The 13,564-nt window shown below is 56.4% G+C and overlaps 1 protein-coding gene across 1 annotated transcript in view; it reads left to right on the forward strand.

The window, feature by feature from the left end:
• CORIN (corin, serine peptidase) overlaps positions 1-13,543 on the forward strand; it is a 31,950-nt gene extending 18,407 nt beyond the window's left edge. Inside the window, exons 9-22 of the mRNA XM_038769256.1 lie at positions 477-599; positions 923-1,021; positions 1,611-1,842; positions 2,362-2,507; positions 3,226-3,333; positions 5,675-5,788; positions 6,623-6,733; positions 7,104-7,233; positions 7,637-7,777; positions 9,238-9,287; positions 9,807-9,981; positions 10,397-10,668; positions 10,875-11,008; positions 12,030-13,543. Coding sequence (XP_038625184.1) covers positions 477-599; positions 923-1,021; positions 1,611-1,842; positions 2,362-2,507; positions 3,226-3,333; positions 5,675-5,788; positions 6,623-6,733; positions 7,104-7,233; positions 7,637-7,777; positions 9,238-9,287; positions 9,807-9,981; positions 10,397-10,668; positions 10,875-11,008; positions 12,030-12,212 — 2,018 coding nt within the window. The 3' untranslated portion in view covers positions 12,213-13,543. The remainder of the gene's footprint in view (positions 1-476; positions 600-922; positions 1,022-1,610; positions 1,843-2,361; positions 2,508-3,225; positions 3,334-5,674; positions 5,789-6,622; positions 6,734-7,103; positions 7,234-7,636; positions 7,778-9,237; positions 9,288-9,806; positions 9,982-10,396; positions 10,669-10,874; positions 11,009-12,029) is intronic.
• The last annotated feature ends 21 nt before the right edge of the window (positions 13,544-13,564 follow it).

Below are 13,564 nucleotides of genomic sequence, written 5' to 3' on the forward strand. Positions count from 1 at the left end.
GGGTTCTAATCCCAGCTCTGCCACTTGTCAGCTGTGTGACTTTGGGCAGGTCACTTCACTTCTCTGTGCCTCAGTTACCACATCTGCAAAATGGGGGTTAAGACTTTGAGTTCCACATGGGACAACTTGATAACCTTGTATTTACCCCAGCGCTTAGAACAGTGCTTGGCACACAGTGCTTAACAAATGCCATCATTATTATTTATTATTATTATTATTATTGTTATTTTAAACTCTTGGGAAGAGCCATGAGCTGGTCAGAGTGGCCACTCTCTCCCTCTGCACAGGTGGACGGGGCCTTGGGGGTGTGGGGAGGGGTGAGGGGAGTTCCAAACAAGCTGCCACCCCAGGGGCCCCAGAGACCCCAGAGCCTCTCCTGGGAATGGCTGCTTCCCCACCCCCCAGAATGGGAGAGGCCATGGAGGGCTGGAGGCGAAGAGAGGGTGGGAAGGGTGAGTCGGTTCTGCTTGCATTAGCGTGCGTGAGCCAGGGGCTGGCCGAGTGCCGCGACGGCCAGTGTGTCCCTGGTGCTTTCTGGTGCGACGGTGACCAGGACTGTGGGGACGGCAGCGACGAGGAAGAATGCGGCGACCTCCAGGGTAGGCGACCAGGCTGGGCTGGGCCAGGTTGCGGGGGGACGGAGAAATCTCTGAGTCCAGGGGTCTGACCCTGGCTGGCCCCTATCCCTGGTGTGGGCTGCCATAGGAGGCAGCGGAAGGGCCATCTCGCCCCGGGGCTTTGTCAGCTTCACTGTCATTCATTCATTCATTTAATCGTATTTATTGAGTGCTTACTGTGTGCAGAGCACTGTACTAAGCGCTTGGGAAGTACAAGTTGGCAACATATAGAGACAGTCCCTACCCAACATCGGGCTCTCGGCCAAGACCGATGTCCAGGGAGCTTCCTCCCTTGTCGCCCCCAGGCCAGGCTCCGTGCCCAGAGGGGGACCTGCCTTGCCACCTCAGCCCCTGTCCTGGTTCCTGTCCCGGCCTTTGTCACGGGGGCAGCAAGACCGGCTGTGGTAAGTAGAGGTGCGGTGCCACCTTCAGCTCTCCCGGACAGTCCCCTGCGGTGCCCCCTCCCTGGACTCCCTTGGTCAGTCAGTAGTATTATGTGAGCGCTTGCGCTGTCCTGAGCGTTCAGGAGACTGCAGGAGGGTTAGTAGATGCAATCGAGTTTACACGCACTGCGAGGTCACAATCAGCAAGCCAATGATGCTGATGGTATTTGTTAAGCACTTACAATGTGCCAGGCACTGTACTAAGCGCTGGGGTGGATACAAGCAAATAGAGTTGGACACAGTCCCTGTCCTTTGGGGGGCTCAGTCTCAATGGGCCTTGGGCTGGCTAATATTTGGGGGCACCTGCCAGGGCCAGTCCACTAGCCGGTGCACCAGGACTCCTGCACCCCTGCGATCCCCGGTCTGGTCTGCCTCATTGCCCAGTTCAGCCTAGAAGGGGACAAGACGAGGAAGGCTTTTGGGCACAAGCCCTCCCTCTGGGCTTGAACGTAGATCCCTGAACCCTGTGACTTTTACCCAAGCGCCCCTGCGTGCGCCCTTGTGTTTTCGGTTATGTCCGAACACAGGCGGTCCCCATCTCCTCCACCAGGACAATGTGAACCGGTGACGCTGGAGCTATGCCTGAATGTGCCCTACAACCACACCCGCTTCCCCAATTTCCTGGGCCACCAGACACAGAAGGAAGCCTCGGTCAGCTGGGAGGCCTCCATGTTCCCAGCACTCCTGCAGACCCACTGCTACAAGTTCCTCATGTTCTTTGCCTGCACCATCCTGGTCCCGGAGTGTGACCTCACCACCGGTCACCGCCTCCCGCCCTGCAGGTACCGTGGGGGCCGGGCTGGGCAGGGCTCGATCATCTGACCCGCAGTGGGCCTCTCTTCTCCGCAAGAGGGAAGGGGGAAGGACCTGTCTGTTTGCACCTGTTAATTTCTCTCAGTCTTGCTAGGCCCATGTCTGTGAGTGCGCACGTGCCCTAATATACCCTGCTCACATGGCCCATGATTAGGGGGCTGAATTTGCTCAACTGTTTATTTGGAAAAGTTGAAACTCTCCCCTTCAAATCTGTTCAATGACGACCCTCTCTGCCTCAAAACGCTTGTGAACCCCCAACCCCCTTGAGCCCCCAGTTGGTTGGAGGCGCAGACAGATTTCCAACCTGGGGCAAAGACGGTTAGGCAGATTCGAGTCCCGGCCCTGGGGGAGGGACCGGTCCCGTGAATGCTTGGATTCTCGGCTTGGGGTGGGGTTAGGGTTAGGGGTCGGTTGCTCCAAAGCCCAGCCCCCAGCCCCCCGGCCCCTGCTTTCTGCCCCCGACTCACCTCCACCTCCCTTCCCCCTAGGGTCCTGTGCGAGCAGGCCAGGGAGGGCTGCGAGTCCGTGCTGGGGGTGGTGGGGCTGCAGTGGCCCGAGGACGTGGACTGCACCAAGTTCCCGGACACACGCTCCTCCAACGAGACCTGCCTGGTGCCTGGCAAAGATGTGCAAGGTGCGGGCTGGTGACTGATCTTGGGCTGTTGCCCCGGTTCTCCCGCGATGAGCCCCGGAGAACTCTCCCTTGGTTTCTTAAACCAATTCTTGCTGTGTCCCAACTGCAGTGGGGTAGGGGCAGCGATGGGATTGGGAGCAGGAGTTTCCCTTCTCTCTTGCACCAGTGGCAGCACCCGCCCCGTCTCCCTGGCGTTCTTGCCACGACCGGGGTTACTTCGATTCCCCCTCCCTGAGGTGCACTAGGATCCCTCCTCCCCGGCTCCTGCAATCCCTGGCCCGGCCTGCCCCATTGCCCAGGGTGCTGCAGTTAGAGCCAAGGAATCTCTGCAATTCTCCTTTCACTTTTCTCCTTTGTAGACGGGCTGCTCCCCAGACCCCCTTGTGAAGGACCACCCGGTTCTTGCTAGGAAGGGTTTGGGCCCAGAAAAAAGCCTGGTTTTCCCTCGAGCGGGCTGGATTTCTCCCTGGTGACCTTAGTTTAGCTTCACGGGGCTGGCCACGGGGCCCACTGCCGCTGACCGCAGTCTCCTCCAGTGCCCCGATTCCCCTTTTCTGGGAGCCCTGAGTGAGGGGGAGCTGGGAGAGGGAGGGATGGATTGACTTCCACCAATGAGGAATTTCTTCACAGAAGTAGCTTTTATTGTCTGCCCTTGGCCAGTGGGTGGGAGAAGGGGGACGTGGGGCCAGGAGCTCAGCTTGGGCCGTGCCGTCGGCAGAATGCTCGCCCAAGCATTTCCAGTGCCGGTCGGGCCGGTGCGTGTTGGCGGGCAGGAGGTGCGATGGCCAGGCTGACTGCGCAGATGGCAGCGACGAGGAAGACTGTGGTGAGGAACGGGACATGGAATGGGAGGCAGGGCAGCTGTGAGGGATGGGCCGTGGGCAAGGAGGGTCGAGGCGGTCAGAGACCAGCCACTAGGGTCAGTCACCTGGCAGGGGGGTCCGGAGCCCGCGAGTCCCGGCACTGACCTTTCCTGGACTGGGCTGGTGGGCCGAGGGTCCACGGACTGCCAAGGGTGGGGCTCCATGTCTTCCTGTCCCCGGGGGCCTCCGGGCCATCCCCGTCTGCTGGGTGGAAGCGTCTGTCCGCCCACGTTCTGGTGGCTGCCAAGTCCGTGTTGATCCTGTGGGCCTGGGGGTCACCACCGAGAGCCTGCCCACCCCCGCCCCCCGTCATGCTTTTATTGACGTCCTGGGACCCAAATCCAAACCCCCTTCACTCCCCCAACCCCACAACGTCCCTGCCCCCTCCAACCCAGTCTGCTTTTGCTTCTTGGTACTTTCATCTTCCCCTGCCCCATGCTGCTCTCACTCCCCTCTCCCCCATTTTGGCCCCTGTTCTCTCCCTACTTCCTCTTTTACCTGTAGCTAGGTCATTACTTTCTCTGTGGTAGCTGTTAAATCAAATTACAGCATCCGGTTTACATTCAGGGTAAATGTCCAGGCTTCAGGGAGTTGACAGCACCCCCGCCCCCTCACCCCCCAAAGATCTTCAGGGTGTGTGGGTGGGAGTGATTCTGAGCCTCCTCTTGTAAACAACCATCTACCCATCTTCCTGGGAGTGGAGGGAAACAAGACAAATGGGGAGTGGACTGAGAGGGTATTGACTGACCCTGGCTTTCCAGCACGGAGATAACAGCGTGGCCTAAAGGATAGAGCATGGGCCTGGGAATCTGAAGGACCTGCATTCTAACCCTGGCTCTTTCACTTGTCTGCTGTGTGACCTTGGGCAAGTCACTTAACTTCTCAGTGCCTGTTATCGCATCCGTAAAATGGGGATGAAGACTGTGAACTCCTTTTGGGACTCAGACTGTGTCCAACTTGATTACCTTGTATCTACCCCTGTGCTTAGCACAGTGCCTGATGCATAGTAAGCACTTAATACTATTAAAAAAATAAAGCCAGCCATCCCTCTCTTAGATCCCTTCTAGACTGTGAGCCCACTGTTGGGTAGGGACTGTCTCTATATGTTGCCAACTTGTACTTCCCAAGCACTTAGTACAGTGCTCTGTACACAGTAAGCACTCAATAAATACGATTGATTGATTACCACAGTGCTCTGCACACAGTAAGTGCTCAATAAATACGATTGATTGATTGATTGATTGATTGATTGTGTTTTCGTTTTTGAGTCTTTACAGTATGAGCCAAGGCTTGTCCCTGGGCAAGTTTCTTTTTTCTTTTCTTTTTTTTATGGTATTTGTTAAGTGCTTACTATGGACTGAGCACTCTTCTTAGCACTGGGGTAGATGCAAGGTTGGACACAGTCCAAGTCCCACATGGGGCTCACAGTCTGAATTCTTATTTTGCAGATGAGGTAACCGAGGCACAGAAAAGTCAAGTGACTTGCCCCAGTTCACACAACAGACATGTGGCGGCGTCAGGATTAGAGCCCAGGTCTTTCTGACTCTTAGGCCAATGCTCTTTCCACCAGGCCACCCTGCCAGTTCCACTTTTCTCTAGGTCACAAAGAGGCAGCATGGCCTAATGAATAGAGCAAGGGCCTGGGAGCCAAAGTCCTGGGCTCTAGTCCTGCCTCCGCCACTTGTCTGTTGTGTGAACTGGGGCAAATCACTTGACTCTTCTGTGCCTCGGTTACCTCATCTGCAAAATAAGAATTCAGACTGTAAAATGGGGATTGCGCCTGTGAACCCCACAGAGGACCTGGGTTCTAATCCTGGCTCTGCCAATTGCTTGCTCCGTGACCTTGGGCAAGTCACTTAATTTCTCTGTGCCTCAGTTCTCCTGTTCTACCTCCTACTTAGACTAAGAGTCCAGTGCAGGACAGGGATTGTGTCCAACCTAATTAACTTGTACCTACCCCAGCGCTTAAACCACGTTTGACACAGAGTAAGCACTTAAGTACCATTAAAATTAAAAAAAAAACTAGTGGCCAGCAGCAGCGGGCAGGGCTCTTGTAGGCATTGGGGAGTCAGCAGATTGCCTCCGCAGTGGCAATGGCAGCAAACTGCGGGTAGGGAAATAGTTGGGGCTCTTAGAAGTCCCTGCAGAGTCCTGCCCTGGTCTCTGGTCTGGGAGGGGGCAGGGAAAGTCCCCCTTATCTGGCAAACCCACTGACCCCATGCACAGCTCCCAGATCAGTCCACGCCAGCCTGGGCCTTGGGGGCTACCTGTTCAAGTCCCCACCGGCTGCATTTCTTCTTCCAGGCTGCAGTGTGAGGGGGCTGTGGGAGTGTCCAGCCAGCAAGCTGTGCATCCAGCCCACAATGGTCTGCGACGGCTTTCCCGACTGCCCCGACCAGATGGATGAGAGAAACTGCTGTGAGTTGATTCACCGTCGGTACCAGTGCCTGACCCTCGGCGGCCCAAACAGGAACCACAGCAGGCTCCAGAGTGGGGCCGGATTTTCAGTGTTTCCCCACGGTTTTCTCTGTGCATGTGTGTGTGCGCGCGTGTGCGTGTGCACACACCTGCTGGGACCTCAGAAAAGAGCATCAGTGAATCTGTAGTTTTAGACTGTGAGCCCACTGTTGGGTAGGGACTGTCTCTATATGTTGCCAATTTGTACTTCCCAAGCGCTTAGTACAGTGCTCTGCACATAGTAAGCGCTCAATAAATATGATTGATGATGATGATGATGTAGTTGAGATGGATCGGGAAACCACTGAACCTTTCCTCTCCCACCATCTGGTCTGGAGTGTGAGGAAATGGCCGGGTGAAGGTGATTGGGCCGGGGCCCTCAGGGGCCAACTGTCTAGAAATCCACGGTGGGGAGGTCCCAGCAGGAGAGATCATCATCAATCGTATTTATTGAGCGCTTACTATGTGCAGAGCACTGAACTAAGCACTTGGAAAGTACAAATTGGCAACATTAGAGAGAGTCCCTACCCAACAGTGGGCTCACAGTCTAAAAGGGGGGAGACAGAGAACAAGACCAAACATACTAACAAAATAAAATAAATAGAATAGATATGTACAAGTAAAATAAATAAATAGAGTAATAAATATGTACAAACATATTACGTTTGGTGAGAGATGGTGCCACTAACACAACCACAGGCTAGCCGTGGAGAGAGGGGGAGCCGTGTGCTCTCGGTCGCTCATGCCTAGTCTGTCTTCCTCTTCTCCCTCCCTGTGTCCATGCCGGCCAGCCAGCACGGTGCCAAGAGGATGAGCTGGAATGTGCCAACCATGCCTGCGTGGCCCGGGACCTGTGGTGTGATGGTCAGCAAAACTGTGCGGACAGTTCAGACGAGTGGGACTGTGGTGAGTCAAGGCTCTGGGACAGTTCCTCCCGGGCCTTACCCCCTGTGCCCCAGGAGTCGCCCCACTCCAGAACCCCCCAGGGCCCTGCAGGCTGGGTTAAGGGAGACCACAGATCGCACTGACCGGGCGAGGTGTTAGGCTCCCGCTGCCTCGAGTAAATGGCCTTCCCTTTCCCTCTGGTGAGGTGCCACCAGGTTGTCTACTTCCCCTAGTTGGTTTGGCATTCCCAAATCCCCTGTGTGCATCTTCCTCCCCAACTCTGCCTCTAGAGGAGTAGGCGCCTGGATGGTCCCCCAGCACACTGGGTATCATTTAACACAGTGGCCGAAGCGAAAAGGTTCTTACCCAGATGGCTGTGGTTTTGTCCCAGTGACCCTGTTGAAGGCCGGGGACTCTCCAACCTTCCTGACCATCCGCCGCTCGGCCACTGACCACGACGTATGTGCCGACGAGTGGCAAGAGCCATTGAGTCACCTGGCCTGCCAGCAGATGGGTTTAGGGTAAGGTCAGTAGTTGGTCACAACGAGGCCTGGCAGTGGGTGGGGATGTCCCGGCTTCTCATACCCATTACTTCTCACAAGCAGGTTGTGGGGAGAGGGGGAGGTCCAGAGCCCCTTCGGGGGCCCTGCTAGGGACAGGGTGGCCCTTGTATCTCAAGCACTGGGCTGGTGCGGAGGAAGAGACGGTTTTGTTTGGGGAAATAAACGGCAGCTCTTCTGGGGCAGATGAGCATAAAATTCCCTTATGTTTGCACTTATGAACATTCAAAGCAAGGTCCCGGTTGCTTCTCCCCTTCTGAGAGGTCAGGCTGGGGTACTGGGCAGGCATTGGTGCCTAGGACGACAGATGGGGTTGTGCAGGCTGGTCTACCTGGCTCACCACACCCACCGGCACTTGTTTCAGGGAGGCATCCAGGACAGAGATGGTGCGGGGAGCAATCCCACGGGAGTCGGGCCAGTGGTTGAACCTGCTCTCAGACTGGCAGACCAGAAGAGGAAACACCACGAGGCTGAGGATGCCACTGCAAGGGCTTCTGGGTGTAGGGTAAGGGGGTTGGGGATGTCCAGACAGGGGGGCGGGGGATCAGGAGCCTGGAGAAGACAACTAGGGACATGTGGGAGACAGACAGAGGTAGGCAGACGGGGGAGACAAACGGGGATACAGCAAGTCGGATGGGGAGACACAGAGACGGGCAGAAAGACATAGAGAAACAAACACAGAGGTAGAAAGACAGAGGCCTAGAAATGGGCAGAGATGGAGACACCCAGACCGAGGCAGAGAAAGTCACAGATATACAGAGGTTGACAGACGCAGAGACGAAAAGACAGTGGAGACTTGCAGCTGGACCGAGATTGGCAGAAACAGCTGGGCAGAGAGAATGGTAAAGAGAAATACTGAAATGAACAGGGTGAGGCGACACAAATTGACAGAGGTGGACAGAGACTGAGCTATGGGGAGGCACAGGGAGAGATTCATGGGAAAAATTGGAGACAAACGGAGAAAGAATTGGTCAGAGATTGAAGGACAAAGTTATAGATGGAGGGGGAGATTGTTGGGGAAGGAGAGACAGAGAGGTAAGTGAGCAAAGACTGAATTGGAAGGGGAGAGGACAGGGATAGGTTGACATGCAGAAAGAGAGAGCCACCTCACCCTCTGAGCCCCTGAATGCAACAGAGACTGTTGGATTAAATACCATAATTATTATTACCCTGCTCTGAATATCTTTGGCAATCCACTCACAACCTGAATTCATTCTACCTAATCTATGAAAAGACTCGGGTTTCTACACCCGCTCACTTCAGGCCCCAGTTTACTCTGGATCTTGTAGTCCAGCAGCATCTCGTCCTGCTGAGGGACAGTATTTATGGTCTGGTCTGGGCCATCTGGGACATGGCTGTCTGGGGGGCTGCTGTGCTCATAATAATTAATAATAATTATGGTACTTGTTAAGCGCTTACTATGTGCAAAGCAATGTTCTAAGCACTGGGGTGGATACATCTTAAATCAGGCTGGACACAGTCCCTGTCTCACACGGGGCTCACACCCATCCCCATTTTTTTACAGATGCGGTAACTGAAGCATAGAGCAGTTAAGTGACTTTTCCAAGGTCACAGAGCAGACAGGTTACAGAGCTGGGATTAGAACCCAGGTCCTGCTGTCTCCCAGGCCCATGCTCTATTCACAAAGCCACAGTGCTCATGTTTGTGGCCCTGGGAGGTGGAGAAATCGGTTTATGAATTTGCTGTGACACAATTCAACAGAGTCCACAGACCCTTGTCGGAGCAGCTCCCCCACACCCCTTCCTCTGTTCCTCCAGCCCCGACCAGGTATCAGCGCCACTTTCCCGACTCCCCGGCTTCTCCGGTGACGGTCAGTTCCCCTCCACGGGGCCCGGCCAGGAGGGGCACCCGGATCACCGCCATCGACACTGGGGGAGTGAGGAGCCCTTGCTGGCATGTTAACGGCCAATCATTTCATCGGGTCACTCTCTGTCTCCCTCTTAGGCAGCCCTGTCAGAGCCAAAGCAAGGTTTCCCTTCTCTGTGCCCAACAAGGTAAGCCTGGAAATGCGGGGGCTACACTGGGCTGCTAAGAAACCAGAGCCCCAAACCCTGGCCCATGGCCCTGTCAGGCCTGTTTTTGGCAAAGGAAACCGATGCTAGGAATCTTCAGGCCTCAGAGGGCCGGGGCACTGTGGGTGGGGTCACGGGCATCCGGGAACAGCCCAGTCACTGTTGGGCCCCTGAAAAGTGGTCCAGGAAAGTACCTGCTTGGTCTGGAAATGGGGAGCCCTGGCTGGGCAGCGGTCCCTATCCCCAAACTTCTTGGAGTGGTCAGCGAGGGTTGGGACCGGGTGTGGGCAGCCACTGGCGGTGGGGGCTAGGGGAGAGGAGGTGTCCAGCCAGAACCCAGTCTTCGATCTCTATTTGGGCACTCACTTTACAGCCGTGACCCTGCTATGAGCCTGCAGGCACTGCCCCATGGCCCAGGGGCCACAAGGGTCGGGGGGCGGGGGGGATGGACCAGCGTGGACAAGGGGGAGCAGGCGTGACCCTGATGCGTATCGGCTGCAGACTGTGGGCGCCGCCCCATGGCACGGCTGAACACCAGGGTCGTCGGGGGCAGAACCAGCCGTCCCGGGCGCTGGCCGTGGCAGTGCTCCCTGCAGACGGAGCCTGGCGGGCACATCTGCGGCTGTGTGCTCATCACCGAGAGATGGGTCTTGACTGTCGCTCACTGCTTTGAGGGGTAAGGCAGGGTGGGGTTCGTGGGGGGTACCCAGGCTCCTCTAGGCATCTCCCTGCTCCTTCAGGGAGCCCCCTGGGCATCACCTGTTCATTTGAGAGAAATGGAGAGAACTTTGAGGATGCCAAGATCCAACCTGGAAAGTCTGGTCCAGAGAGCCCACAGACAAGGCATCGCAGAAGGCCGGAAGGCCGGTGGGTCCGGGAAAACTACAGGGGAGGGTGAGGTGGGGGTGGGCTGACCCTAAAACAGACTGACCTCGGTCAAGTTTGCATCCTCCCTTCCCTTCATTCACACCCACAAGGCAGTGGTTAGAGGGGTCTGGGCCCCTAAAGCAAGGGGCAGCCTCCACAAAGGGGAGAGTTGGAGGGAGAAGGGACATGGGCATGTCCCACTCCCTCCTCTGTGCCCACCCAAGGAGAGAGACGTCCACCCTGTGGAAAGTGGTCCTCGGCCTTGGCAACCTGGACCAGCCGTCTGCCCACACGCAGACCCGGATGGTGAAGACCGTTGTGCTGCACCCCCGCTACAGCCAAGCTGTGGTGGACTACGACATCAGCCTCGTGGAGCTCAACGAGGACGTTGGTCAGACCAACTACGTGCGGCCCGTCTGCCTGCCCAGACCGGGGCAGCTGGTGGAGCCGGACACCTACTGCTCCATCACAGGCTGGGGGCACGTGGGTCACAAGAGTAAGCCCGGGCCGGCCCTGCCTCTGTGTGCCCTCCCCTGTACCCAGCTGCGGGGAAGCCTGCACCAGGCTAACTCCCACAGATCGGGGGGATTACCTTGGGGGCGGTCCACTCTCCCCGGTGGGGGGGCTCAGGCCTGGGACATGCACCCGAGCCCACTTATCTTGGGGCCAGGTTTGACCCGACCTTCTCTGGCTTCCCCTCAGTGCCGTTCAAGCTCCAGGAAGGAGAAGTGCGGATCATCGCCTCAGAGCAGTGCCAGTCCTTCTTCGATGTGAAAACCGTCACAGCAAGGATGCTCTGTGCAGGCTTCGAGGCTGGCACAGTCGATTCCTGCATGGTAGGGCCCCTCCCTCACTGCTGCGTGCCCACCGGCAAGGGCCTGGAGACAGGGGTGTGTGTTTGTCTGTCTGTCCCTCCATCAATCTGCTCGAGTGAGCTTCAGGCGAGCTGCCAGGTGAAGATACCTTGAGCATCGTAAGACCTCGGGCCGCCCTGGTCCCCTTCAAACGTGGACTGGTCATCCACTTTGTGAAGAAGTGTCGGGTCAAAGGCTGGCCATGGCTTCCTGCTACTGCCACTCTGGCATCCTGCTTGGCAGCAAAGGTTGCCCTACTCTGAGCCCTGGCAGCCTGTTACTGGTCCCTGGACCTGAGCTATGACTTATTAACATCATTAATAGTAATAATGGTATTTGTTAAGCACTTACTATGAGCCAGGCACTATGCTAAGTCCTGGGCTGGATACAAGCAAATCAAGTTGGACAGTCCCTGTTCCATGTGGTGATCACAGTCTCAATCCCCATTTTACAGATGAGGTAGGTGAGGTTCAGAGAAGTGAATAATAATAATAATGGTATTTGTTAAGCGCTTACTACATGCAAAGCACTGTTCTATGCGCTGGGGAGGTTACAAGGTGATCAGGTTGTCCCACAGGGAGCTCACAGTTTTAATTCCCAGTTTACAGATGAGGTAACTGGCACAGAGAAGTTAAGTGACTTGCCCAAAGTCACACAGATAACAGTTGGTGGAGCCGGGATTTGAACCCATGACCTCTGACTCCAAAGCCCGGGCTCTTTCCACTGAGCCAAGCTACTTGCCCAAGGTCACAGCAGACACGTGGCCGAGCTGGGATCAGAACCTCTGACCTGCCGACTCCCAGGCCCTGGGGAGGGAGGGGTCAGGAGCAAGGCAGCCACCGTTGTGGTGGCTGGTTCTGCCCCGCCAGCAATCCTGAGCACAGGGACGCGTGACGGTGGGGGCTGCCTCACCTGGCACCACCCGCGCAGCGAGCTTAGGGGACTCGCGGATGCGGAGGGGTGCACGGCTCTGCCAATGGCTTGTCCCTTCCTTTCTCAACAGGGGGACAGTGGGGGGCCGCTGGTCTGCGAGACCTCTGGAGGGAGGTGGACGCTGTTTGGCCTGACTTCCTGGGGCTCAGTCTGCTTCTCCAAGCTCGGGGGTCCCGGTGTTTACAGCAACGTCTCCCATTTCATCCACTGGATTCAACATCAGCTGTACAAACACACCTTCCTGCTCCACTGAGTCCCAGAGAAGGTGGGCGCAGGGCGGCTGGCCACCCGGGGCCTTGCCCTGACTTGGTTTGGTTTACTCGGACTCCCCCAAACCCAGCGGGTCTTTTCCTACCCCCTAAACTGGGGCCGGCTGGCCTGGGGAAGGAACAGAACCCGAGAAGAGCCGGGAGACCTGATGGTCCCAGAGAGGGGAAGCTGCCGCTGCCCTCCAGCCTAAGAAAAAGCCCTGGCCCACTTGCTCATGCAGGTGAGCTGCAGCTGGTGCAGGCCAAAAGGGTGCCTGTCCCACCCATGCCTATCAGTCCAGCTGGGAGAGGAAGGAGTGAGCAGAGCTGGAGGAGTCATCTCATGCAGGAGGCCTGGCTGCCAATACAACCTGCCTTGGAAACCCGTTTGTTGGGGGGTTGCTGATGCTCAGTATGAGAGGACAGGCAATCCGGGGTTGTGGGGGGAGGCGGGGATGTTGCGCTAAGGCCTACTCGAATGGTAGGGGCTGGGAGGTGGGGGTACCTAACTGGTTGAAAGCAGGGCCCACTCCAGCACCCACAACTCTCCCTGAACACCACCCTTTTAGGGCCGGCTTGGCCCTAGCGGCAGCTCTCAGTGGCTTGGACAGCCCGGAGCTGGTTCTGGGAGTGAGGCAGGTGTGGTCCATAGCAGGGGCTGGGAGCTTGCCCAGAGACCCAGGTTATGGGTGGCAACGAGTTCCCAGGATCATTGGGCTCTGTTTGACCCCAGGTTTGAGGACAGTCACAATGCTTTGAAAAGCTTTCCAAAGTGTTCTAGCTGCAGTCTCTTCTGGCCCACACACCACAAAAATAAACAAACCAAAAAACTGAACCCACCTGTTTTGAGCTGCACCTCCACAGTTCTGATCTTGAGCAAATCTTCCAAGAGCTTCAGATAATTTCCCTTCTCGGCAGTCCTTTAAAAAGAGGAGGATCAGGACCTAGCTGCAAGAGTTTGCCCCATGACCAGTGTCTCTGGTCCTCGGTCTGCCCTTGCCCCCGGGAGACATGCACTCCCATCGATGAGCTTTTCCCCAGCTCCCAGCTCACGCACAGGAAGACAGCCGCAGCTCCAAAGATGCTTAAGATCCCTTCCACGGGTTTGGGCTGACGAGGCCAGGCCAACTGCAGGACCAGACGTGGGGTCAGGAGTGAGGCAGAGGGGCAAAGAACGAGCTTGGCCCTCTGCAGCAAGGAGAGGGCCAGAAGCAGACTTTTCCCGGCCTCAGTTTCCTCCCTCTGGGAATACATAGGTGCAGGTCTAGGCTAAGCACTTGGTGTGATTGACAAACGTGGCACTCTGTGTTAATAAAATTGATTTTATTCAATTTTACAATAACTTGGATTCAGCTCC

Source organism: Tachyglossus aculeatus, chromosome X5 (genome assembly GCF_015852505.1).
Source record: "Tachyglossus aculeatus isolate mTacAcu1 chromosome X5, mTacAcu1.pri, whole genome shotgun sequence".
NCBI lineage: Eukaryota > Metazoa > Chordata > Mammalia > Monotremata > Tachyglossidae > Tachyglossus > Tachyglossus aculeatus.